The following is a 27782-nucleotide window of genomic DNA, read 5'->3' on the forward strand; positions in this document are numbered from 1 at the left end:
TTCTTTGTACCTGCGTCTACTAACTACCATCGGTCTTATCATTCCTCTCGCACTGCCACTGAATTATCAGTAACGATCATCCTTGCGTGCCATCTCTTATCTCTACCGATAGCAAACTTGAATTTCGTTTCGCGCAATTCGTGTCGCGATACGGATCACTTGACTGACTTTACGCTTGTAAGATCACGGCACTGTCAGGTAGGTATCAGGCGAATGAACCCAGCAAACAAAATATAACTGTTATATAACACGGAAGTAACACGCAATATAACAACTGTTACATGTTATTAATGTTAAAGTTACGTAATTTTCTTCGTAACTGCAATATAACTGTGTTATAAAACTTATACATTGGTTATAATAATATAACAGTAATATAACTTAAATATGCGATGTTACATAACTGTAATATTTGCATGTTATGTCTATGTTATACACCATTTTTAACATACAGATGCGAGTCGTCCGCTAGATGGCTTCCGTTTCTCGTATGCAAAATATGATACAAAATATATGTAAGACCGGTGATCACGGCACGGTACAACTTGTATTATAAGTCCGTTTCTACGATGAAGTGGTACATTTTGAACGAATAATAAACAAGAGCAAGGTACTAACTTCTGCATAACGTTTAGGAAAATTAATTAAACACAAACCTATAGTTGTAGAAAGAGGAAGAAAGAATAATTATATTTCATTTATGTAACATTTATGTAACATTTTAGTAACACGTTATATTACTGTTATATTACTGCAATTTCGTACGAGTGGGAAATTACAACTAACATATACATTACATGTAACGAACATGTTATATTGCGTGTTACATCATTCTGTTATATTATGGCAATTCACTGTTATATGACTGTGTTTGCTGGGAAGAAACTGACGCAGGCTGACTCTTCTTTTGATGACTATATGATCCATAAGTGAGACCAGATGCATCGTTTTAAATTGTATGTACCTTGCCCAAGAGATGTCCGATAGAATAAGTATTTTCCGCGCTTTTCTGAATCTTGATCTTGAAGAGTATCAAGAAGAAGAGTTAAAATGGTTTCGCTGGGCAATTTTCGTGTGCAGGACAAATATTCAGAATTGATGCGATACTTACCTACGATTTGCGAATGACATAACGAAGTTGACGAGTTGAGAAAGTCAAGTATGCGCAATTGGAAGAGATATCTCTCTTAAGGGGATCCTGGAGTGGCCAGTGAACTCCGTCGCGGCGTCTGAATTACCGGCGGAATCGATGATTTTCCTGTATTTTCTTTTTATTGAATTCACAGAATGAAAAATCCTTTTCCACGATGAAAATACACACAATACTGCAATGTGAAAAGCAGGACTTAACTTTCCAAACGGAAAAAAATCACAATTTTTGATTCAGCCGCGATTTCACAGGCATACGTAGGCACGAAATGATCACGAATCTTTCTGCACTAATTACTTTTACACTAGGCTTCTAAACTCATTTCTAAAAGCTTCCCCATATTCTTTCATTTTGTTCCGTCCTTGCGATTATCGAATTTTGGCCACACAAACTGCAAAACATTTATATTAAGAACATTAATGTACGAGGTGACGTCACAATAAGCCGATAATAAAACTGTAAATTTTTTTGTCGTTTTTAACATAAAGTCGAGTTTCGCTCGGTATATTTCTTTGTATACTTTAATCGTGGAGAAGGATTTTTCATTCTATACAATCGTTAAAGAGTAATTAGTACAGTAAGATCGACCAATTCCGCCGGTAATACAGACGACTCCAGGATCCCCTTAATCACGTGTATTACGCAAGACTATACAGTGTAACTACGGCGGCTTTGTGAATGAAGTACAAGTATCACGATTCGAATGGACAGTTGACATTTTATTTCCACTTTCGGAGGGTCAAAAGTAAAGACATCGTGAAAACATGATATTAACATCACGCATCATGTTCGCATCTCGAACACTCCTGGAATACCGTCCTTCTTTTGAACCGATGTGAATGTGTTAATACTACTATGTGTGTGTGCCAAGTGATATTATTAAAATATATCGTAGAATCGTAGCAGAATGTGTGTGCGGGTGACGGAAGTGTATAGCATGTACTGCTGTCTCCTTTTTTTTACTTTGACTTGTGAATGGCAGTGATAGAAACGAATATCAAATATATTTATGCACATTCGGCTATATTACGTTATATTTGTACACTACACGACACGTAGAGTGTCCCGGAATAAGCGAGCCCAGATTCCATTCTCTGCGGCGCAATCGACCTGACGTCAATTCCTCGTCGACGAAACCTGTCAGCAAGCGAGATTATAATCGACTCTTCATGAGTCATCGAAAGAGAGGAATAACATTAAAGGACCCCGCACCAACTTTATGGAAATTGGCTCTCGGCGGATTTTGATGAAATTTTGGGAAAAGGTCCAGTTCAACTTCCTGATCAAAAGTTCTCATGGGCCCAGCTCCATTTAAAGCAGTATTTGGGCCCTGGAAAGCCCCAAAAGGGAATTAACAGCGGATTCACGGTAAAGAAGACTATTGCCTAAGAATATCATGAATTATGATTTAGGATATTCCTTGCGTTTGATTGAGCGAGATCGGGCCCAATTGTACGTTCTACTACCAAAATTCATGGTTCCCATATTCACGGTCGCATATACACATTATATATATCAAACGCAAGGCCCAATCGACAGACAAGGCCCAAGTGGAGAAAATGTTACCTTGGGTACTCGTATTATTGAGCACTCCCATAAACACTACCCAGCAATATCCTAAATCATAATTCATGATATTCTTAGGCAATAGTCTTCTTTACCGTGAATCCGCTGTTATTTCCCTTTTGGGGCTTTCCAGGGCCCAACTCCATTTAAAGCAGTATTTGGGCCCTGGAAAGCCCCAAAAGGGAATTAACAGCGGATTCACGGTAAAGAAGACTATTGCCTAAGAATATCATGAATTATGATTTAGGATATTCCTTGCGTTTGATTGAGCGAGATCGGGCCCAATTGTACGTTCTACTACCAAAATTCATGGTTCCCATATTCACGGTCGCATATACACATTATATATATCAAACGCAAGGCCCAATCGACAGACAAGGCCCAAGTGGAGAAAATGTCACCTTGGGTACTCGTATTATTGAGCACTCCCATAAACACTACCCAGCAATATCCTAAATCATAATTCATGATATTCTTAGGCAATAGTCTTCTTTACCGTGAATCCGCTGTTATTTCCCTTTTGGGGCTTTCCAGGGCCCAGCTCCATTTAAAGCAGTATTTGGGCCCTGGAAAGCCCCAAAAGGGAATTAACAGCGGATTCACGGTAAAGAAGACTATTGCCTAAGAATATCATGAATTATGATTTAGGATATTCCTTGCGTTTGATTGAGCGAGATCGGGCCCAATTGTACGTTCTACTACCAAAATTCATGGTTCCCATATTCACGGTCGCATATACACATTATATATATCAAACGCAAGGCCCAATCGACAGACAAGGCCCAAGTGGAGAAAATGTTACCTTGGGTACTCGTATTATTGAGCACTCCCATAAACACTACCCAGCAATATCCTAAATCATAATTCATGATATTCTTAGGCAATAGTCTTCTTTACCGTGAATCCGCTGTTATTTCCCTTTTGGGGCTTTCCAGGGCCCAACTCCATTTAAAGCAGTATTTGGGCCCTGGAAAGCCCCAAAAGGGAAATAACAGCGGATTCACGGTAAAGAAGACTTGCCTAAGAATATCATGAATTATGATTTAGGATATTCCTTGCGTTTGATTAAGCGAGATCGGGCCCAATTGTACGTTCTACTACCAAAATTCATGGTTCCCATATTCACGGTCGCATATACACATTATATATATCAAACGCAAGGCCCAATCGACAGACAAGGCCCAAGTGGAGAAAATGTCACCTTGGGTACTCGTATTATTGAGCACTCCCATAAACACTACCCAGCAATATCCTAAATCATAATTCATGATATTCTTAGGCAATAGTCTTCTTTACCGTGAATCCGCTGTCATTTCCCTTTTGGGGCTTTCCAGGGCCCAAATACTGCTTTAAATGGAGTTGGGCCCATGAGAACTTTTGATCAGGAAGTTGAACTGGAGGACCTTTTCCCAAAATTTCATCAAAATCCGCCGAGAGCCAATTTCCATGAAGTTGGTGCGGGGTCCTTTCCTTACATCGTTACATCAAGGGAAGTTCAATTTAAAATTGTAATCAAACATCTCTCTCTTTTCTCCCGTCTTTCTCTTTTTTTTCACACGTCAAACTGGCCGGCTTTGACGAATCTGAGCCACTTATCTCGGACCAGGCACCCTGCAGCAGCTCTAGGTAAAACTCCAAATGGTTCAAGTGAGTACTGATACCGTTTGTCCAAATGAAATTTTTATTAAACACGGTTTTTCTGTAACATCGAGGACGAATTATAACATAAATAATTATCATCGATCAGTATCACTTTTTCGCGCTCAACAATGAGTCTATTAGTAACACTGGAAGATAGTAGAATTGGGATGGACAAGAGGGGAGGAGGGGGAGGGGGGGCGCGGCGGCAGCGGCGGTTTCTCTGCTCCCTCTGCCAGTGCATTTATCTTTCTCTTGTTCTCTCTCTCTCTCATGCATACTCTCTCGCTCTCTCTCTCATATATACGCATTTTCATATTCACTTGAATAATTACCGTTCACTCAGCTACACGAGGTTTTGGTATACAATAATACCTAACCTAATCTAGCCTAAATTGTAATTATTATAGCGTGAAGCATCGTGGTGGTATGTATATACATCACACGCGCGCGCGCAACTATGATTAAATCCTGGGATCGTTCGGTTTTAGGATAATCGTTTGGTTCAACGTTACGTGAGAAAACAAAGGAACGGACAGGGAAAAGGAAAATTGTTGTTGGCGGTAAAGTGTGTTCGCGTTTTAACGTAGTACTCTTCTTCGAGCGTATATATAGTGACGACGAGGATCGCGCTTCTGTTTCAACGGGAGGAGGAAGAAAAGGAGAAAACAGAAAGAAGACGGGAAATGGATAAGAGAACCACCACCACCGCTCCCCGGCTCGCTCATGCAATTTTTTCCTTTTTCTCTTTCTATCTTTCAGCGACGCACCGATTACACGAGTTTCTTTCGTCGGAAAATTGTGACCTCTCTTCCATGTTTTGTTCCTCTCTCGACAAGCAGTCGAGTGACTATTGTTCTCGATATTCTGAGATGTATAGGTGCATTTCCAAAAGCGAGAGCGGCGCTCCTAGAAGAAGCTTTTAGTCTCTTTTTCCATACGCAGTGTCTTTAAGGGGATGCTGGAGCTGCTAGTGAACTCCTTCGCGACGGTGCTGCCATCGCACAATATTGCACAATAAAATGCTTTTTACAACAATTTGGCAACTTGTACGCACAAAATCGCTGTTGAGCGGTGTTTGGACACAATCAAGGAATATGAGACTGCTTTTCGAAGTGACTTTGGAAGCGTCATAAAAGAGAATTCTGTGTTTTCCTTTAGGATTAGAGGTTAGAATACAGGAGAACACAGAATTCTCTTTTATGACGCTTCTAAAGTCACTTCGAAAAGCATCCCCATATTCCTTGATTGTGTCCAAACACCGCTCAACAGCGATTTTGTGCGTACAAGTTGCCAAATTGTTGTAAAAAGCATTTTATTGTGCAAACATTGTGCGATGGCAGCACCATCGCGAAGAATTCACTAGCAGCTCCAGCATCCCCTAAAGTTCTCATTAATATTTGTGATCTCCATGATTCACTCTCCCCCTCTCTCTCTATCAGAAATGCGCTTATACATGTCGAGCTAGTTTCTCAGGTAAAAAATACCGCAGTCGGAAACAAAGAGCTGGCGAGCGGGCGTTTGCGCTGAACACGTAATAACAGCTGAATGGGGGAGCGGTAGTGGCCGATGGAGAGACCGTACGCGCACCAAGGGTACGATTGTCAGCTCCCAAATGACAATCCACCCAACGCATCGCCTGTCCGCCGGCTGCTGCCCCACACGAAGCGTTCGTGTGCTGTGTGTACTTGTATACATGTAATCGGTTGACTGAATTTTGATCGCGGAGAACACGGCCCAGCGAGACCTCCGCTGCTATAGAAACACCCACTCGCCTGTACCGAACGAACTTAATATGGAATGTACAAATGATCATCTTCCGTTCAACGCATCGTTATTATATCTATAATTTCTTTTTTCTTAGGTAATCATCGATTTCGCCATCATGCAGTGTGTGTGTGTGTGTGTGTGTGCCTACTGGTACGTACACGGTGTTTTGTCGGTTTTACACTTTAAGCTTCACATACTATGCTCGTTACTCCACTAACATACGACACGTTTTTTTTCCCCCTCGAGAGATGATGGATAGAATAATATGATACCCGGAGAAAATCCGCGACTAATCGGGCGTCTGGACCACTGGCCTCCGCGGCTTCCGACAACCCGGATCAGGCAGATTTTTCCTCCGCTCCTGATATCGCGCCGCGTATCGTCGTGTCCATACGAATAATCCATGAAAGTGTGAAATCCCGTCACGCCCAGCAGCCTCTCAATTGACTTAATACTATCGTGTGTGTACCTGTCGATCGACTACTCGCACTCATACTCGCACTGTTTTCTCCCTTTTCTACTAGTCTCATCCACCATGCATTTTCTACCATTTCATCATACCATTCTTCGTCGATTAATTGTTTTTTTCGGCTGCACAATCTCCGTCCACACTCTCTCTTTCTCTCCCTCTCTCTTCTTTAGTTATGCTGCTTCATCACGCGCGATTCAAAAGTGTCATTTACACTTACAATATGGTTTATGTAATTTATGCCAATGATAGAATTTCGTTCCTTTAGAATTTGTTGTTCTCTCCCTCTCTCTCTCTCTCTCGCGTGATGTCTATTCGCATACCTGCCGTTTCGCGATTGCATTTAATATATATTTATATTTATGTATATTTATATATATAATTGTGCTAAATATTCTTTTATCAATAACATGTTTTCCTTTATACATTCAGTAGAGCCGATTACTTTAACTGGTAATTTAATGTCATACTACGCTACAAATGATTACTATACAGTGAAAGAGAAATGTTTTCGACAATGGGACAATTACATGGGAGATCTTCTCTCTCTGCATATATGTATTTCCCTGTCGTTCGGCTGTTGTTGTTGTTGTTCTCGCTTCCTCTTCTTTTTCTCTCCTCTGCTATACATTTCGCTTCTTTATATATATATATATTATATATATCTCGAGACGCACCCCCACGCACGTGCACGCGAATTGACCTCGCGAGATCCTAATGATCGGGCGCGCTTCTCTCGATCTTCAATGCAGTCACTGTGACCCGTGTGTGTATGTGTGTGTGTGTGTGAGATGAGTAATGCGTGGTGTGATTAAATGCTCGGACGCTAAATAGATTTTTCGCGATTTTTGGAGTACGATATTGTTACAGGAGGGCGCGCAGAGACGATGAGCCGAGATGGTGAGTACTTTTAAGGTATGCATGGAGTAACGTGATTAAAATGTCGAAACAAGTTTTGTAGCATAATAGTAGTCGGGGAGCGCTGTTGGTTGCAGGCGACATGTCTTGCATGGAGCCATGGCAGGTAGTAGGATGCCGCTACTGACCGTTTATTTGGTGTACAGATAGATAGCGACGATCAGACCGTACAGACCCAATACCTCGGCGAAGATCAGAATCAAGATCATGCCGACGAACAGGCGAGGTTGCTGAGCAGTGCCTCTCACGCCGGCGTCGCCGACGATGCCGATGGCAAAGCCGGCGGCGAGGCCGGAGAAGCCTACGGCCAGGCCAGCACCCAAGTGGTTGAAACCCCTAGCGGAACGGAAAGTGTCTTTGTTAGTCAGAGTCATTCTTTCTCGCCAACTCGTTGAACAAAATTGTTGATTATTTTCTTCAGTGATAAAGAGAAAATAATTTATTGTGAAACATTGTGTCTTAGGGAAACCTAAGCAAGTAAAATAAAAGTGCGTTAGCAAGAAGATACGTACATGTATAGGTCGTATTTGGGGACTCTTTGAAGACTGCCAGAAATGAGTACCGACACTACGAGACCGTAAATGGCGATGATACCTGCCATGACAACGGGAATAATGGACTTCATGATTAACTCTGGCCTCATGACAGACATCGCTGCGATTCCTGTACCGGCCTTTGCTGTGCCATATGCTGCTCCCAGAGCTGTAAAATGAAATTAATATTCTGTTAAATAACTGTGATGAGATATAAATAAGCATTGTCTAATTAAAAAACAATTTTTATATTTATATTATATATTTATACATACATGTGGATGTGTATGTGTGCAAATTATTTTTCATACAAAACACACATACGCATGTAAAGAAGCAAATTTATGAAAATTTATTTTAAAATATAAATTTTTATATTGCACACCTTTTGTTTCATACTAAGAAATAAATAATGTATTACTTAAATATCACGTACAGAAAAATTAATTGGATGTAGGATGCGATTCATGAACAAACTTGACCGATTGCGCCTTATTTGTTTGCCGTTTCAAGCGAAGGATAATGTACTTAAGGGGAGAGCCTGCTTTAGAACGTTGAAAATAAGGTATAATTTTACGAATTGTTTTGGAGAAACTATACAGCGGATCATTATAAAACTTTTATGCATTTATTAGTACATGTTTAAAGATACAAAAATTATTTTTTATTTGAATATATCGCCTGTAGAGGTCGTCCTGGAGGCATTGTAAATTGGTGAGCATTCTCCTGCCTCCAAATTTCATCCAAACTGAAAAATTGAAATATTTTCTCGTTATTTATGAATTCCCATCGTCGATGAACCTTTAATATTCATAAAAACATTAAGTTAAACAATTACTTTTGCACGAAAAAGTTCAACAACTTTGCCTAAAAATCGTACTTTTGTGTTCTAAGCTCCACCATTTTGGCACTTTTCAACTTTTTTCTTCTCTCTTTGGTTCATCGACGATGGGAATTCATAAATAACGAGAAGATATTTCAATTTTTCAGTTTAGACGAAATTTGGAGGCAGGAGAATGCTCACCAATTTGCAATGCCGGCGACGCGGCTGCACTAAGATTTCTCCAGGACGACCTCTACGAGCGATATATTCAAATCAAAAAATAATTTTTTTTATCTTTAAACATGTACTAATAAATGCATTGTAAATTGGTGAGCATTCTCCTGCCTCCAAATTTCATCCAAACTGAAAAATTGAAATATTTTCTCGTTATTTATGAATTCCCATCGTCGATGAACCTTTAATATTCATAAAAACATTAAGTTAAACAATTATTTTTGCATGAAAAAGTTCAACAACTTTGCCTAAAAATCGTACTTTTGTGTTCTAAGCTCCACCATTTTGGCACTTTTCAACTTTTTTCTTCTCTCTTTGGTTCATCGACGATGGGAATTCATAAATAACGAGAAGATATTTCAATTTTTCAGTTTAGACGAAATTTGGAGGCAGGAGAATGCTCACCAATTTGCAACGCCGGCGACGCGGCTGCACTAAGATTTCTCCAGGACGACCTCTACAAGCGATATATTCAAATCAAAAAATAATTTTTTTTATCTTTAAACATGTACTAATAAATGCATCAAAGTTTTATAATGATCCGCTGTATAGTTTCTCCAAAAACAATTCGTAAAATATACCTTATTTTCAGCGTTCTAAAGCAGGCTCCCCCCTTAAGACAGCTTTTCAGAGCAGTCAAATTTCGCGCGCTTACGTACGGAAACAATATGGCGCGTCCAGCATTACCTTACGTCTGCTACATTCTCATGACAAGGCATTCTTACACTCTTCAATCAATTCTTTCATTTATATTAAATATATTTAAAGGAAGGGCTTAAATATTAAATTAAAAAAATCAACGGCAGTAAATCACATTAACAAAGTGGAAAACAAAAATTATAATTATAAATTTAGAAATCCCGTTAAATTAAGAACATTAAATAATTCAGGTGAATATAACAAGATCCCATTCTTAGATTAAAAAATAACAGAGATCAATTTGCGCGTGTTTTCCGGACACATTGTACATCATGTCTTGGCGGTTTTAGCCACGAGCGTATACGAGTATTATCGATCGAGCCCGTTGTGACAGTCCCAACGTGGAGAAGCGATGAAAATAATTTTCTTCCCGCACCATTTTTCCGTACATACGCGTAATACGCGTACACGCATCAATTTCGCGATCGAGGTTCGGACAATGCGATGGCGAGATATCTTATGGATACCCAGCCCAGCCTGGAGATCGCAGTCACATGATTCTCACACTGGCAGTCACATGACAATCGCACAAGTCCCATCTCGTGAGTAGGGAGGCGTGGCTGCCAGCGGCGACGCGCGTATTTTTCCGCGTATCCTCGAAAACCGCCACGTCCCAGTTACCTCCCCAGTTCCTTAAATGTATTGACCGCGATCGTTTATTCATTACTTATTTCATTAAGATACCGACGACGTGTCTTATCGACACGACGCATCCGTGCATTTATCGCGAACAAATGAACGCCTCTGGCGCTCGCGCCAGCGACTCCTGCGATTGTCGATTCACGCGAACACGGGCGAGTCGCTCGCGCCAGCGACTCCTGCGGTTGTCGATTCACGCGAACACGGGCGAGTCGCTCGCGCCAGCGACTCCTGCGGTTGTCGATTCACGCGAACACGGGCGAGTCGCTCGCGCCAGCGACTCCTGCGGTTGTCGATTCACGCGAACACGGGCGAGTCGCTCGCGCCAGCGACTCCTGCGGTTGTCGATTCACGCGAACACGGGCGAGTCGCTCGCGCCAGCGACTCCTGCGGTTGTCGATTCACGCGAACACGGGCGAGTCGCTCGCGCCAGCGACTCCTGCGGTTGTCGATTCACGCGAACACGGGCGAGTCGCTCGCGCCAGCGACTCCTGCGATTGTCGATTCACGCGAACACGGGCGAGTCGCTCGCGCCAGCGACTCCTGCGGTTGTCGATTCACGCGACACGGGCGAGTCGCTCGCGCCAGCGACTCCTGCGATTGTCGATTCACGCGAACACGGGCGAGTCGCTCGCGCCAGCGACTCCTGCGGTTGTCGATTCACGCGAACACGGGCGAGTCGCTCGCGCCAGCGACTCCTGCGGTTGTCGATTCACGCGAACACGGGCGAGTCGCTCGCGCCAGCGACTCCGCCCCCCCCGCCCCCAGCGACTCCTGCGGTTGTCGATTCACGCGAACACGGGCGAGTCGCTCGCGCCAGCGACTCCTGCGGTTGTCGATTCACGCGAACACGGGCGAGTCGCTCGCGCCAGCGACTCCTGCGGTTGTCGATTCACGCGAACACGGGCGAGTCGCTCGCGCCAGCGACTCCTGCGGTTGTCGATTCACGCGAACACGGGCGAGTCGCTCGCGCCAGCGACTCCTGCGGTTGTCGATTCACGCGAACACGGGCGAGTCGCTCGCGCCAGCGACTCCTGCGGTTGTCGATTCACGCGAAACACGGGCGAGTCGCTCGCTTTCGCTCTCATTTCTCCCCCGTTTCCCGACTCAAGATTTTAAACCTTCAAAAAGAGAAGCGTGCGGGCACTCTTACTGGCCACGTACGTGAACCAGGTGTAGCTCCACCGGATCAGTAAAGCCCAGTCTGTCGTTTCCGCCGTTAAAGCACGAGGACGTGACTCGGGAGATAAAAAAAGTGACTATAATGAGGAATCAATTATAGCAGGCCCCTCGAGGGGGGGAGGTAATCGATACTTTCGAGGAACGATGACAAGAATTGCAGCTGGAAATCGTTCGATCGCGACGCGAGCTCCCGGTGTGCGTAGCCGTCGGGGAAAAGGTATTCGTATTGATCTTTCCGATGGCAAGCGGTTCCGCTCGCGGCGGTCCCGGAGGGTCATCGTTTACCGCGAATTCGGGAAAATCGTTAATTATAAATCAATACGCGCGGCACCTATCGAGCGTGCCGCCTCGCGAGGAATGCCAGGTGGGAGAGACGGATCTCTTGCGACTTTTTCCAAAGATCGAAGCACGGTCGTGCTTCGAATCGCGGGAGGAAGGGTCGAAAGAGTGACCGAGGGGGGCGATCTCGTCGAGCGGTCGACGGCGGAATTCGGAAGCCAGGTGTAAGAAGCGCAGATGACGGAGCCGAGCACGATCGCGCGACGTGCCTCGTGACACGCACGAGACACACGCCCGCTCGGGGTGCTTCGTCCGTATCCATCCCTTTCCCCGAGGCTCGTAAATTCGAGCGGCCGCCGCCGTCGGGTCAGCGTTGCGAAATAGCTGCGACATCCGCGACGCGAATGAAGAGCGCGAAACGCTCGGAACGTGCGGCGCTTGGACCGCGTTTCGCCTCGTTGCGAAACTCGCGGCCCGACCAATTTCCGGGAAAAGCGACGCGATTCGATGCAGATGCGAGGAGAAGGGAATCGACGGTAGCGTCGAGCAGATCCCTGCCGCGATAAGATAGCGTCCGAAACGCCACTCGGCAGCCTCGCCATCGCGCTCCGTGGAGACGTCGCTCGGGCTCGTCACGCGTCCGCGGCACATGACGTCGCGTCGCCACGAACATATCCCGTGGAGAACGCTCCCCCGCGTTCCTTCCGGGGGATCGATAATCCGCGCGCGCCGCGCTCGCTCGTACGCGATCTCGTCCGTCTTCCGCCGCTCTTGCTCGAGAAAATGGCGTGGGCGATGCATCGGCGCGGTGTCGTGGACGACAACGACGTCACGATTATAACAGAGAGGAAGGTATCGAGCGATCGCGAGGCGACGAGGCGCGAACCGCTACGCGACCTCCCGCAACCCGTTGCCGCTCGACGTCGTCACGATCACGAGGTTGCGTGCGGAGCGGACGGCCGAAACTCACCAGAGAATACGATGGCAGAGGCGGCGCCCATCACGCCGAAGAACGGCGAGTATATCGGAGCTTCTTCCGTGGCACTCATTGTGGCTAGATTGTCGGGGTTCGGCGGTCAAATCGGTCGCGGGCGTATTTACAGGTTGCCGATCGTCGAACGCAGAGCGATCCTCACGTCACCCACGTCGCTAAACTAGTGGCCACTGTCAAATATGGCCTACGAGAGTACAGTGGCGCGGGTCATGTGATGAGTGACGAGCACCCGACGCGGAGGAAGGTGGTCGCGCTAGTCGCGCCGCGATTGGCCGCGGGCGCGCGCCCGCGGCCAATCGCGCGCCGCGTGTCATCTTCTCCGTAGACGTCGGGACCGTCGATTGGCCGGTCCGCCGCGCATCGACCCTGCGCACGGCTTGCACATGAGCGCGTGACACGAGTTCTCTGCCTCCCGATTTTCGTGCCGTGCAGATTTTTCGGGCGATCTGCCGCTGTCGCGGAAGGTCCGCGTGAATCTTTCGCGTTTCTGCGGAACATTCGCTCGCCCTCGTCGCGAGGTGCAGAGGAACAGGTGGTTGCCGGGTAGATTCATCCTTCCGCGCGTGCTAGACACATGATCATCTGTTTGAACTATCATTATCAGCTGATGGAGGCTATGTGACGTGGAATTTCAAAGAATAAATTGCGAACAGTTATAAAATAAATATCGACATACTTATAGGATGACGAGAAATATTAGGGGAAAATTTGCAGAAGAATTATTGTGGTTCTGCCTGGAGATTAATTATATGTTTTAATAATGAAAAGTATGTTATTTATAAGTACTTATAAGTATTTTATTCATGTTACGTATCATCTGCTCATATATTACTCAATGTTCATGTGTCTGCGACCCAGTTCCCATACAGCACCCATTAATACAAAAAGCTTTCAGGAAGGTTTTAAAATCATTTCAAGATTTCACATTTCATATGCAACATTTCTCAAAGGATTCCGCAATATGTCATATGAAATGTTGCAACAGAAATGTTTCTAAAACCTACCACCACATGCAATAAATTTGAAAAAATGTGAATATTGTAAAAAGTAAAATTATATATATATATATATATATATAACCAAGTTTCCCTTTAAAAAGCGTGAATTGTTGGCACATTGACAAAGAGCCATTCTTATATTATATATTTCCCTTATATATATATATATATATATATATATATATATATATATATATATATATATATATATATACCTAGACCAAGTATTCGATCTTTAGTGAAGCTAACCAGTTGACCAAAAAATGCATTATCTTCACGTATCCTTTTTTTCTTTCAAATATAAGCGTTGGTTGAACAGAGAATTATATATCTATATAATTCTTTCCTTTTAATCAACTATTTGGAGGAAGAAAAAGGGAAATATATAATATAAGAATGGCTCTTTGTCAATGTGCCAACAATTCACGCTTTTTAAAGGGAAACTTGGTGAATACTTGGTTTAGCTATGTATGTGTATATCTATATACATCTTATATATATTATGTATTTTTTTCATTAAGCATATTTATTATATTAATTAGATTGCAAATATTAAATAAAAACGTACAATAAAAATAATAAATACATTTTATATATAATTTTTATTATAACTTTTTAGTATTTGCAATCTTCTGAATACTCGTATAATAAATTTAAATATAATTTCTGAAGTATTTTCAATTGATTTTAATAAGAGCTTTGTAATTTGTGTGCAACATCATAGGAAAGTTTCAAACTTATTTCAATTAACCTTTAGTAATGTATCAAAAAGATTTCAGCTATTTTAATAATCTTTCGGCAATATTTCAGAAAGGTTGCAGATTGATCTATACCTTTCAGCAACCTTTTCTATAAGGTTTTGAATGCAAGTGTCGCGGACATTTTGCTATTCCGGAGTTGTCTCATAACTGTTGCAGAAACATTTTGCAATATTTATGAGATGCTTTCATCTGTCAGATGAAATACTTCTGAAATATTTCTGAAATGTTTTCGTGCTGTATGGATTGTGTATTCTTGCTGAAGAAAGATCTGAGAATGATTATCTTTTCTAGATAAAAGAATTGAGTAGACTTTTAAACAAATTTAAACATTAGTTTTGTTTGATAAGCTCTTTAAGTATATATTATCTAGAACGTATAGCATATTTATAATGGAGCATATATTTGCAATTATATATATATATATATATTACTTTCTGTACAAATATTACTATGTTTTTATTAATAAATAATCTTTTTCAATTTTAACATCAATGCATATATGAGAATTTGCATAATATTACGACGTGTAAATATTGCATAATATATTTTATCTTGCTAAGTGTAATTACTCTCTGGTGCAAAGAAGTGAATATTAGCATTATGACAACTTGATTTAGGTGCAAAGATTTTTATCACAAAGTGCTACAAGTTTATCTCACATGTTTCGTGTCACGTGATATTTTTTATATCACGTAATCTTTGAGAGAGCAAGTCTGTTCAAATTCATGTCTCGTCTCTGTTCACCTGTTTTACCGATCGCATACAATTGTTATATTATACAAATATTATTTTGCGAATTGACTGCGCGCATACACTAAATTATTAAAAGTTTTGTATATTAGAATTACATATATGTATGTTTCTAAATTGCTTATCTTGAAAGTGCAATAATCAATTCATCAAATAAAAATTATTGAACATATCAAGCAATGTGATTTTATGTTTTTTTAATCTATCTTTATGAATTTTTTTATCGAAACGGAATGAAATATTCAAATTTTTCCAACGGCACAACACGGCACAAGTCAACGCCAATTTGGAAAAAACATTTGAGCTTAATCGCGAAAAAGTGCGGGGCTACCAAATTTTTCATTTTATTTTTGTTTCGAAAACGGTTTGAGATATTGAACTGCGGTTTGCGGCACAATATGGCACAAACGTAGCACAATTCAGCACAATCAAGAAAAAGATGAAATTCAAAAAGTGCGGGGCTAACTTCACACACGTACATTTATAGTATTAAGTGGACCGCAGCTTAAACCCGTCAAGCAACACAACTGTCGCGCGCATGCGCAATGCCGATTTCCATTGCGTGTGCGCAGAAAAACCGATTTGTAATTCGTATAGGAAGTGTAGGAACATTAGGAACATTCGTATTGTGGATAGCGTGATGCGCGTAGGGAATGGTGAAGTTGATTAGTGTATAGGTTAGGCGCGATACATGTGTCACGTGCGTTTTTACAAAATTTGATATTATTGCAAGATGAAATTCTCCTACAAGGTAAAATTATTAGTTTAGAATATTGTTTGCGCAATGAATGTATATTACGTTCGTGTTAAATCGTAGAAGTTACATTTCGTGAATATTTCTAACCTATAATGTTTTTTATTCGTATCCTTTTATATACATAAGATTAAAAACAATTACAAAGTTTGTGCCATAAATAATGTGATTGATAGATAAACATATTTAGAAATGTTGACAAATTTATTGTAACGGTTTTTATTGTGCATTATAATAATACTGTCTACTTTTTATGTTACAGTTCAGCAATTTACTGGGTACAGTTTACCGCAAAGGGGAATTACTGTTCACTCCAGATGGATCATCAGTTATTAGTCCAGTGGGCAATCGTATCACGATTTATGATTTGAAAAAGTAAAATATAAATAATATTGATCACAAATGTTAACAATATATTGTCTTTTATGTGCACAAAATAACTTTTAAATTTCACTTTTAGTAATAAATCTATGACGCTCCCTGTTGAAAGCAGATTTAATTATTCTACTATTGATATATCGCCAAATGGTAGCATGCTAGTTGCCATTAATGCAGGTAAGGATTTTACACATAATATATATTTGCATAATATATTGACACTTTGAAGGAATATTTGCGAGATGCTAATAATTTTTATAACATTTATTTTAGATGGGGAGGCTCACATAATCAGTTTGATAAGTAAAGTGATTCTGCATAAGTACAGGTTTAAGGGGCATCCCAAGCATGTCAAGTTTTCTCCAGATGGAAAACATTTTGCAGTCTGTAAAGGAGGTAGCGGTACGTATCCATTGTCGTAACGCGCAATAATTATTCTTATAAAAAACTCTTCATGATTTTTGCTCACGATAATATCTATTTTTTATGTTTCAGTCTTCGTTTTTAATGCACCAGGCTTACAAACGGGAGATTACAATCCATTTATTATGGAACACTCGTATCATGGGGCTACTGCTGACACGACATACGTTACTTGGTCTTTTGATTCGAAGCTATTAGCAGTCGGCTCAAAGGATGCCTTAGTGAGAATATACAGCTTAGAGAGATGGGCAAATTTTCGACGAATCATGTTGGGTGGTCACAATGATGTAATCGTAGCATGTTTTTTCAAAAATAATAGTTACGACATCTACACTATTAGCAAGTAAGTGAAATGATGAAAGTGTTCATATTGCATTGATTAAGTCTGTCAATTTAATTACAATATGTTGTAATTATGCGTAGAAATATTTTATAGATGTAACTTAGGGCATTATAAATTGTCCGAGGATTGTTTTTAAATAGAAATGGCCGGCTTTTCGTTTGGGACTGCACGATTGACCCGGACGATTTGGTTCCGTTGGAACCGCCTCAGAAAAAAGGGAAGACTGAAGATAGCGATAGCGAGGATGATATTAACGTCGAGAAAATTATAGAGAAAACGGAAAAGCAGAAGGCCTATGCTGAACGCAAACTTTTGGAATCAGGTAAAAATTAAAAAAAAAAATTTATTGCACTTTTTACAAGAATTGTTGGCAAGATAGATTCTCATCACTAGATACCTCGATGCAAGAAGATATGGAAGAAGATACCGAAGAGGAAGAGAGTGACGTAAAAGTCAAAAGGGTTGGCTACAAGAAATTGGCTTGTCATTATTTGGCGGACGAAGTCCACAAGCACTGTAAGGACGCGAAACTTACCGCAGCTGCGTATCATCAAAGTAGACATATATTGATCGTTGGGTTCAACAATGGTTCATTTTATCTGTACGAAATGCCGCATGCTAATATGCTTCATTCATTGAGGTATGGTAATTTTATTTCTAAGAAAGTTATTTCTGAAAAAATGATTTATACGATTTATTATTTGCATGTTATAATTTGAGATTCTTATATATTTTTCACAGTATTTCCCGACAGCGCATCTCGTCGATCGCTGTAAATCCTACCGGGGACTGGGTAGCTCTGGGTTGCTCTCGTGCTGGTCAGCTGTTAGTTTGGGAGTGGCAGAGCGAGACGTACATCATGAAACAGCAGGGGCACAGGACCAACATGGATTGTCTGGCGTACAGCCCCGACGGCCAATATATCGTGACCGGTGGCGACGACGGGAAGGTGAAACTGTGGAATACACTGAGTGGATTTTGCGTGCTGACATTTCACGAGCACTCCTCGTCGATAGCCGGCGTTCTCTTCAGTCGTAATCGTAAATTTCTCGCGTCCGCCTCGCTGGATGGGACGGTACGAGCGTTCGATCTAGCGAGATACAGGAATTTCCGAACTCTCACGTCGCCGCGGCCGGTGCAGTTCTCCTGCCTGGCGCTCGATGCGAGCGACGAGTTTTTAGCAGCAGGTGGCCAAGACGTCTTCGATGTGTACTTGTGGAGCATGAAACTTGGGACTCTCCTAGAGGTTTGTGTCTCTTGTGATCACTGATAATGGGTCAAATTGGAATTTTGCAATTTTGCAAGCTGTGCAATTAATGAGAAACTTAATATTTGACTTCAATTAAAATATAATAATTTATGATAATTAAAAACGTAACAATTCTAGATACTGAGCGGTCATGAGGGACCTGTGGCAAGTCTGGCTTTCAACCCTAATCCGGCCAGTACGGAACTGGTGTCTGCATCGTGGGACAAAACCGTGAAGATATGGAACGCCATCGAGAACGGTTCCGCGCATGAGACTATACAATTAACTGCTGACGCGTTGTGCGTGGCCTATAAACCGAACGGGCAAGAGGTCGCTGTCGCTACCCTGGACGGACAAGTTACGTTCTTCGACTGTAAAACGGCGAGGCAAACGGGTTTTATCGAGGGTAGAAATGATTTAGGCGCTGGCAGATCGAAAACTGATCTTATCACAGCGAAAAAGAATTTGCAGGGCAAGTGAGTACCCACTGCAAGAAATATTGGACATGTTTTTTACATTCTCTGCCAGTACTGACAATTTGTTCTTGTCAATGATGAACAAAACAATTATGTTAAGAATTACAATACAACGAGTCAATACGAATAACTGAACAAATTCATAAATACTGAACATATATTTTAATAATGCATCATTAAATTTTATTTTCAGGGCTTTTACTACCTTATGTTATTCGGCCGATGGTACGTGCATATTAGCTGGTGGTCATTCCAAAAATGTATGCATCTACAATGTTCAAGAATCTGTATTATTAAAAAAATACGAAATCACTCAGAATAGATCATTGGATTGCGTGGATGTAAGTAACAAAGCAATACAACAACAGGAGAAAAAGAATTTTTCTATATTAGAAAAGATTCTCTTTTGCTCCTTGCTCCTAAAATTCAAAATCGATATTTTATTACGAAAAATTGTTAGATACTATTTCTATTTTCTGGCAGGATGTTATAAGCAGGAGGTACATGACGGAATTTGGCAACAAAGCTTTAATCGAGCAACGTGACGGCAAAAAGGTGGCGTTAAAATTACCAGGCGTTAGAAGTGGCGACATGGCAAGCCGGAAGCTCAAACCGGAAGTGAGAGTATTCTGCTTACAATTCTCTCCTACGGGCAAGTATCAATAATATAATTTTCTAGCTATTCTACAAGCGTATTATTATTTAATTATTATATTTTGCAAAACAGGACAAGCATGGGCTGCAACGACAACAGAAGGTTTATTAATATATTCCTTGGATATTGGATTAATGTTCGATCCTTTCCAATTAGAGCTCGGAGTTACTCCGGATACGGTGAAAGAAACGCTTGAAAAACGTGACTATGCGAAAGGTATAAATTTTATGCTAGAGTAATGACTCTGCAATCGAACATATTTTCAGTATTTTATTTGAAGTCAAACATAAATTTAGTCACTTTTGGACGATTTGGTATATTTTGCTTATTTTTTAATATGTCATATCTTAATTAAAATATCACGTATTTATAATAATATATTAAAGTTGACACAAGATTATTTAAAACGAGACGCACGGTGTGAGTGAAACTGAAGTAAAACGGCAAAGCATTAAAAATAATAATGTTTTAATTATTAATATGTGCATGCACAATTGAATAATAATTTTTTAATGCAGTTTGTATTATTCTTGCAGCATTAATGATGGCGTTGAAGTTAAACGAGAAGTTGTTAACGCAACAAGTTACAGAAACTATTCCGTATAAAGAAAGTAAGTCTTACATCTCCGATTGAACATATGATTCATTTAAATCGACGATTCGATGTGTAACGGATATTTAATTTTTTATTACAGTTGAATTAACGATGATAAGTATGCCGGACGTTTACATAGAGAGGCTATTGAAATTTATAGCATCCGAGTTGGAGTCAACCAGGCATATACACTTCTATCTTCTGTGGATAGAAACGATTTTGACGAGACGTGGGCCGCGAATAAATTCTGCGCTTCAAATGCCGGTACTGTTAATGCTGAGTAAGAATATGCAAAAGAAATACGATGATCTAAGCAGAATGTAAGTTTTATGTTTCTATAGAAAAATGATTTGCTACAGAGCTTGACGCTATAACACGTTGGAATTATTTTGCAGATGCGAATTTAATCAGTACACGATAAATTATGTACTGAGGATAGGAGAATTAAGATCAGCGAATGACACAACCGCACAAGATGCGATTGAAATTGATAACGAATCGGATAGAGAAATACGACTGAATGACGTGTGCTTAGAAGAAATGGACACCACTTAAGTTCCGAAAATTTTATAGGATTAAGATACGTTGTTGGATAATGTATATAATAAAATATATAGATAATAAAGAGAGAAGTGCTGGAAAAAGGTATATATTCCACCTCTACGTCATGCAAATTCATTTACATTTCTTATTTAGCGTTTCGTCAATAATTTACATATTTTAGTAAATATGAAAGAAATATTGTTACGTGTGATATTATATACGGAATGTTAATTTTAATTATTAATCAGAATTTACGTTATTTTATCATGGCGCTTTCTTGAACAATACTATCGGCCAATATAACACGACAAAGAGTAGAAAGAGTATAGGAAACACAATTCTGCTGTAACAATCTATTTTTTGAGAACGTGTTTTACGCGATTGCGTTATTTGACATTCGGGATCTAGCCATAAAGTTGGCAGTAAATGTTTGCTGCTGATCCGTTTATTCTTCAGTTTAGTCGCATAAGTAAACTCTTCGTCCCAGACGCTTTGTTTTTTCTCCAGTGCCATCAATCGCTAAAACATAAGTGATTACACTCGATAGATAATTAATAGTAGGATAATTAAACCCAATTTTTTTATAATACTTTTATGCTTAAATGAATTAATCAGTGTTATAACTGTGATATAAATGCTAGGTTTTTAATATATTAAGTTTAAAATAAAAGCTTTAAATTGCGTTAGTCGATTTCTCACTCTTATCTTCTACTTTATATCTTGTATCTCTCATTTTAAAATCGAATGATTTATTTGGTTGAATTCAGAGTAGTATTATATAAATGTTTTAATTTCTCTTTACACATGTTGAGAACATTTTTAATATTTGTTATGTTAATGATATCGTTAATGAAATTATTGATTGTAACATGTGATTGAGTGATATACAATACATGTGAATCTTACAGATTAAATACAAACCGAGAATGAACGAGATCCTATAGAACCTTGCGAGTCATTTTCTACGTGTCGCAAATCGAGCACTTTGACCACGACGAATTCACCCAGGGCTGCGAACACGAACATCATACAGCCAGCCATCCAGACATCCAGTGCCTGCAGGTGTGGAAAATTTTGTATTTAAGAAAAGTAGGCATCGAGATATGACGGATACCTCTACATTATGCAGGAAATTCAATAATAAGTGCGTAAAAGACTGGAGGACATCCGCAAACTCACTTTGATGTATGCTACCGGTGGAATATCGCTCTTCAGACCGGTGAACATCGTCACCAGTGTAAGCATGCTCGTCACCAGGAGAGCCACTCGACCAGGAATTGCATCCAAGCCGAGCCAGAAGCTGAACCAAGACAGCATCACCACCAGAGTCGACGGCGCAAATGTTTGTATCAAATGGTGACCGATCTGCCTTTCGAAGCGAAAGAAGACTACTAATCTTGAAAAGTTTCCTGTGAAAGAGAGAGTCGTAGTTCGTAATGATTAAATACGAGGGTCAGGTACTGTTTCCTTTTTTTTTATAATTAAATATATAATTATAATTCAATTGGAGATGTAAACTGATAAGCGAAATTGAATTTTAATTATTGTTGTCAATAATACCATTTTTTTCGAGCATGTAATCTATGGTTTCTTCAAGTACCGCTGGTTTCCCTATGTCGTATTGCAAAAGTTTTAATTCAGGGTTTACCGTGACACTTCCTGCGCCCCACTTTAAGCGCAACTTTTTTCTGTTGTACGAAACTGTAATAGATAACAAATAATTCGACTTGTAGCAATATCGGATAGATTCATAATAAGTCTTATTGGAGGGCATTCATACATGGTTCCTCTTTGCTTCGTTTTCGAAATAAATTCGTAAGAGAGTGTGAAATGTGTGTGCAACATAACATATTCCAAGGTAATGTCATCACAATAATTTTTTTCTCTTCGTAGAAATGTTAAACTAACGTACACACAATTATACGTCTTATGAAATGTGCGAAGTTTATACATATATTATCATTAGTCGCTATTGGCACTTTGGACTCACACTTACAGCTCTCTATGTAAATCGGACAAATTTGTGTATCCATCGGATACGATTGAAATTCCATTTGACAGGCGACAATAGCGTTAATACGTGCAGAATATTTAATAGTTTTATTCCGGTACAATGTGACCAATGAAAATTTATGGCTTAATGTCGCAATCTCTGAAAGATTATTAATTCATTAAGACGCATTCAATCTGTTTAATCGTTCGTTATTTGCTTACCGGAAACTTTCGAGTTTAGAAAATACGGGTCGGGCTGCCAAAGATTATCGAAAACTTCCGACGGAAGTATAACATAATCGTCGTCCTCCTCGAACATGTTTTCGGGCATATCGAGTCGAGATTCTATCCAACTTTGGCTAACGAACATGTCCACGCTAATACGTAAATGAATAAACATATTTTGTAACTCAATATTATTCATGACCTTCTTCCTTTCAATTGAAATTCAAAGGAAACCGAGTTTATGCGAATTACTTTACTGAACAGAAAGCGTATAAATGACTTACCGGAAATCCATATCTTCAACGTTAATAGAATTAATGTCAACTACCAAAATGTTGAAATTCACAATTACAGGTGCACCCTTTTCCGATGGCGGTCTAATTTCTGCGTATTTTTTTTTCTATTTTATTATCCATCATTATTCGTACAGAATAAAAAGCGAGACTACAAGTTTTCTTTTACAAAGTTGGGTATATTACCTTTCACGTAATGTTCTGGCAGAATTAGTCTTGACGACATACTGCAATTGTTGACTTCTTCACTGTGCAAAATGTGAGAAAAATACTATACACTTCGGTATCATCGAAATCTTTTCGCTTTTGGTTTCAATTGCTAATATTTGTCGTTATATGAATCACGTAATGCATACGTAAAATCATCCTCTCTCGCGTAACATTTTTTAAATATTTTCTTATTAATTCAAATATACTCGATCCATTAAATACAAAAGAAAGATTTTAGTCCGATGCGAATCCGATTTTACGTCGGAGAATTGCTATTTGTCTTTTCAGTTAGGTAACTTATTTGAACGCGCATGGTGTTATTAGCGAATGGTGGTAATGCTATATTTCTAGCTATAAGCAGATGTGTATTCTGTGCAAAAAACGGAAAAGCATATTAAATGATGAAATAGTACATTATAACTTGAATCATGCTAAAAGAAGTTATTAAATGATTAGATAAGGATATGTATTCGCAGCCACTGAGGTAAAAAGGCTAGACGCCTTTTTATAAACTATAACCGGTTGCCGTTGACGTAGTATTACATTAAAAAAAAAATATATTAATTGCCGCTGATAATAGTATGTTTTTCGATTTTCCGATTAAGTTTATTGCAATCGGCTTCTAGTTTTAACAAAATGAAAAAATCGGCTGCGAAGGTGTTAAATTATTTAGTTCTTCATGAGATGCTTATGAAAAATCAGTATCATATCTGTACATGTATCTTCAATATAAATTAGATAGATGAGTAAATTTAAGTGGATCGAATTTAGCATACAAAATAATATTTTTAACGTTTACTTTTAAATCTAAGTTTTTATTTTAGAAAATACAAATTTTGAGGCACATATAAAATTATAAAAATACAAATTTTGTGCATGTATAAAATTAAGCAATTTCACATTAAGATAATACTAACTGAATGCTGCTAGGCTATCTTTGAACCCAATCGAGTTAATACTTAAAACTTGGATCTACTTGAATGATTTGAGCAGCGTCTAATCACACCAGCGTGTCGAAAGCATTTATTTCAGACTTATTCCCTTCTGTTTCTCAGATATAGAATTATTGCACGTCGTTTTTCTTCGCTGCGATATTCGAAAGCGATAAAGGCGCCGCGACAAAACGGCATCCGTTTGTCGCGCTGTGCGTAATGAGGCGAAAATGACTTTTAAAGGAGTACGAAGTCATTTACCTCGAGGAACATACTTCCGGGAGAGAATTCCAACACAGGTGAAGCAAAGTTACCAGAAGTGTGTTCTTCATCTTGGCGGACATGGTCAACTGATGTGATAGCGTTTGCAGCATCCCTTTGCACCGCGGATGAACCACGGCAATTAATCAATCAGCTATCGTTTACGGTGCGATCTAGTCCAATTGTAAATATCATCATCCGCTTGTACTTGCGGCAATTGCTTTTCGCGAATTGCGTAATAGCTTACTGTTCGGCCTAAATGTGTTATTTACACGATGCAGTTGAAGATGCTGCACGCAGAAAGCATATTTAGAGTGTCAATCTGATTTTTAACGTATTCGAAGATTGCTAATAAAATTTATTGACAAGCTGCAATGGAAGTCGCAAATGTAATCTCAAGTACGCGACATTCTTCTGTTGATGTACTGTTTTTACATGTGCTTCATCTTAATAAATAAATATTACTAATGATAAATATGTTCTTAGTGTCCAAAGTTCCGCGAAATGGAATTATTCATGGGTACATGGATAAATAAAAAAGTTGCTTGATCGCTTATGTTGAGATACGTTCAAGGCGTTCTACATTAAGTTCAAGTTCTATAAATAAGAAAAAGACAAAAGGAAAAAGCAGACACTTCATGTTTTTGATGGAAAATACGTAGACATATATACGTATGGAAAAATAGCTAGAAATCAGACTTTATTGGACTTCTCAGCCGAACGGACGTGTAGTTATTAAATCTTGTAAAGGAAGCAGATAAATTAACGTTTAGTTTGAATATCGCGAGTGTAGTGATTTCGCGATCGTAAAAGTAGCGCTGCGGACGTGTACAGAATCCACGAGCATAACATTTTGGGAGCTCATCCAGAATCCCATACCAAACGCAAGGAACCGCGACGACCAACACCATATATTGTACGTAACACACGAATCTTGCAACGCATCTTTTTCTATTACTTTATTTTTAAGTAGATAGATTCAAATGTAAAATTTATTCTACTATTAGAAACATAAAATATAAAAAAATATAATGAAGAAAATATTAAAATAATATCGACTTGAAAATTCCTATAAAAGAAGAATATTGTTTCTTCTCGAAGCGACTGTTCAAACTTCAATCAGTTTTAACGAACCATTGTCATAAATATATATAATATAATATATTGTTATAAATATATCTGTGATAAAAAATTTTTTTAAATACACTTATCATTTCGTCTCGTGTGAGCACGAGGAGATGTAGACGCTCTTGAGAGGAGAAAATCTAAAGAGAGAGACAGAGGGAAAGAGAAAGGTGAGAGTGAGAGTGGGTCAGTATAGCCGTCTGTTCTCGCTACGGATAGCTCGTTCCGATGCAGGCTTCACAAATGACCGAGGAAGAAGCACGAGATTGCGGTTCGCTACGCGTGTCCTTCCCTTTCCTCTTGGTTGAGTCCTGAGCAACGGTACCATTCATTTAGACGTCACGCGCGTCTAAAACTCGACCTCGATCGTCGGCCTCGATGAGACCTCTCATTTTTCTTTTGCTCATCTCTCATATTCAAGGGCGTAGTAATAGATTGCTGAAAAGTAATAATGAGCTCGTTAGCTGAAGCCACCCCCACAATTCTTTTTAAATCGTGCACTGTATACCGCATTGTAGAAATATTAAAAGAATGAAATGAAGACGATGGATGGAAGAGACTATCCGTTACATTTTCCTTAGGATAATTTTAGAAAAGTAGGAAAGAAAAATATAAAATAGAAAAATATAAAATAAAAAATTTCTATCAGAGGATGTGTTTCCATTTACAATGGTTTGCTAAATTAAATATTTTGTAACAATATTGTTGATGATTTATTCATTGCGTTATATGTAACATTAATTAATTACCTATATTTCAATATATCTAATAACACATGATTATACAATACTACATCTTATATATCTTATATATGATTTTATAAGTTAATATATTTTTTATAAGAAATTTTTTTAGTGTGCCTCTTCTTAACGCGAACGCTTGTAAAACTGGTACTACTGGTACGTCGCAGCGATGAGGCAAAGTGAGGCGCGCCTCCATCTAGTCTGGATGGGTCTTTATTTTTCATCAGCAGTCGCTTCCTCAATGCTACTTGCGTTGTATAAACAGTTAGCAAGAATTTCTATAGCTTATAGGCGATTCCAGACTTTCCCGTTATAATACATGTTTAGTGATTCATCGAAAAAGGTTGACTTACCTTTTCCTGTATTTATTGTTAAGAAAGATGTAACTGGAGCTTTTAAAAATAATTTTGCATAATTTATATATATATATATATATATGACAAAGAAGATTTACTGAAATTAATCTAAAGTATAGTTTTAATTTTGCAAGAAAAAAAATAGGTATTTCGTTTTAGGTATAAGATGACATTGTTTGTATTTGATTTACTAATATTATCAATCTCGGCATAGCTTTATAGTTCTTGACAATCGCTACTAATAGAAAAACAATTAGAGGTAATTGCATTGGTTTTCAAAACGATGACTATTATTACCATCGGCAGGATCTCATCATTGCGTGGGTGGACCGGCAAACAATAAAGCGGATACTAGGTGAGGCGGTCAAAAGATAAAATTCTATAGAAAGTTGTCTCGCATATCCATCTTTTACTATCGTCCTTGTTATTCTCTCCCAACAAGTGCATTATAACGCCTTTTAATAACGCCTAATTTTTGTCTGTGAGAAAAGTATAAGTAGGAAGCTGGAAGTGACGAGGCTTAAGGGGGGAGCCTGCTTTAGAACGTTGAAAATAAGGTATAATTTTACGAATTTTTTTGGAGAAACTATACAGCGGATCATTATAAAACTTTGATGCATTTATTAGTACATGTTTAAAGATAAAAAAATTATTTTTTTATTTGAATATATCGCCTGTAGAGGTCGTCCTGGAGGCATTGTAAATTGGTGAGCATTCTCCTGCCTCCAAATTTCATCCACACTGAAAAATTGAAATATTTTCTCGTTATTTATGAATTCCCATCGTCGATGAACCTTTAATATTCATAAAAACATTAAGTTAAACA

At 39.4% G+C, this 27782-nt stretch overlaps 3 protein-coding genes across 4 annotated transcripts; 1 reads left to right on the plus strand and 2 right to left on the minus strand.

The window, feature by feature from the left end:
* Positions 1-6207: 6207 nt before the first annotated feature.
* On the minus strand, positions 6208-13118 carry LOC105284445 (V-type proton ATPase 16 kDa proteolipid subunit). Its single transcript, XM_011347930.3, has 3 exons — positions 12871-13118; positions 8024-8213; positions 6208-7847 (listed from the first exon to the last, which is right to left on the minus strand). Exons 1-3 carry the CDS (start codon positions 12947-12949, stop codon positions 7643-7645), a joined length of 474 nt encoding a protein of 157 aa, XP_011346232.1. The 5' UTR covers positions 12950-13118; the 3' UTR covers positions 6208-7642.
* A 160-nt stretch (positions 13119-13278) lies between these two features.
* LOC105284447 (periodic tryptophan protein 2 homolog) lies at positions 13279-20920 on the plus strand. Of its 2 annotated transcripts, none has more exons than XM_011347933.3 (15): positions 13279-13661; positions 16420-16532; positions 16618-16712; positions 16809-16937; positions 17031-17301; positions 17442-17623; positions 17695-17941; positions 18043-18547; positions 18689-19026; positions 19220-19367; positions 19510-19678; positions 19754-19897; positions 20218-20292; positions 20377-20596; positions 20672-20920. In XM_011347933.3, exons 3-15 carry the CDS (start codon positions 16628-16630, stop codon positions 20829-20831), a joined length of 2673 nt encoding a protein of 890 aa, XP_011346235.1. In that variant the 5' UTR covers positions 13279-13661; positions 16420-16532; positions 16618-16627; the 3' UTR covers positions 20832-20920. The 2 variants fall into 2 exon arrangements, with proteins under 2 accessions (XP_011346235.1, XP_011346234.2); XM_011347932.3 differs by lacking the exon at positions 13279-13661 and adding an exon at positions 16004-16154.
* On the minus strand, positions 20910-27481 carry LOC105284446 (glycine receptor subunit alphaZ1). Its single transcript, XM_026974791.1, is given in 9 exon segments — positions 20910-21338; positions 21741-21875; positions 21999-22228; positions 22380-22520; positions 22816-22971; positions 23034-23188; positions 23321-23420; positions 23516-23577; positions 24721-27481. Coding segments are annotated over 9 exon segments (1359 nt in total). The 5' UTR covers positions 24846-27481; the 3' UTR covers positions 20910-21083.
* Between the last annotated feature and the right edge of the window lie 301 nt (positions 27482-27782).

The sequence above is a fragment of the Ooceraea biroi genome, chromosome 14 (assembly GCF_003672135.1).
Source record: "Ooceraea biroi isolate clonal line C1 chromosome 14, Obir_v5.4, whole genome shotgun sequence".
Lineage (NCBI taxonomy): Eukaryota > Metazoa > Arthropoda > Insecta > Hymenoptera > Formicidae > Ooceraea > Ooceraea biroi.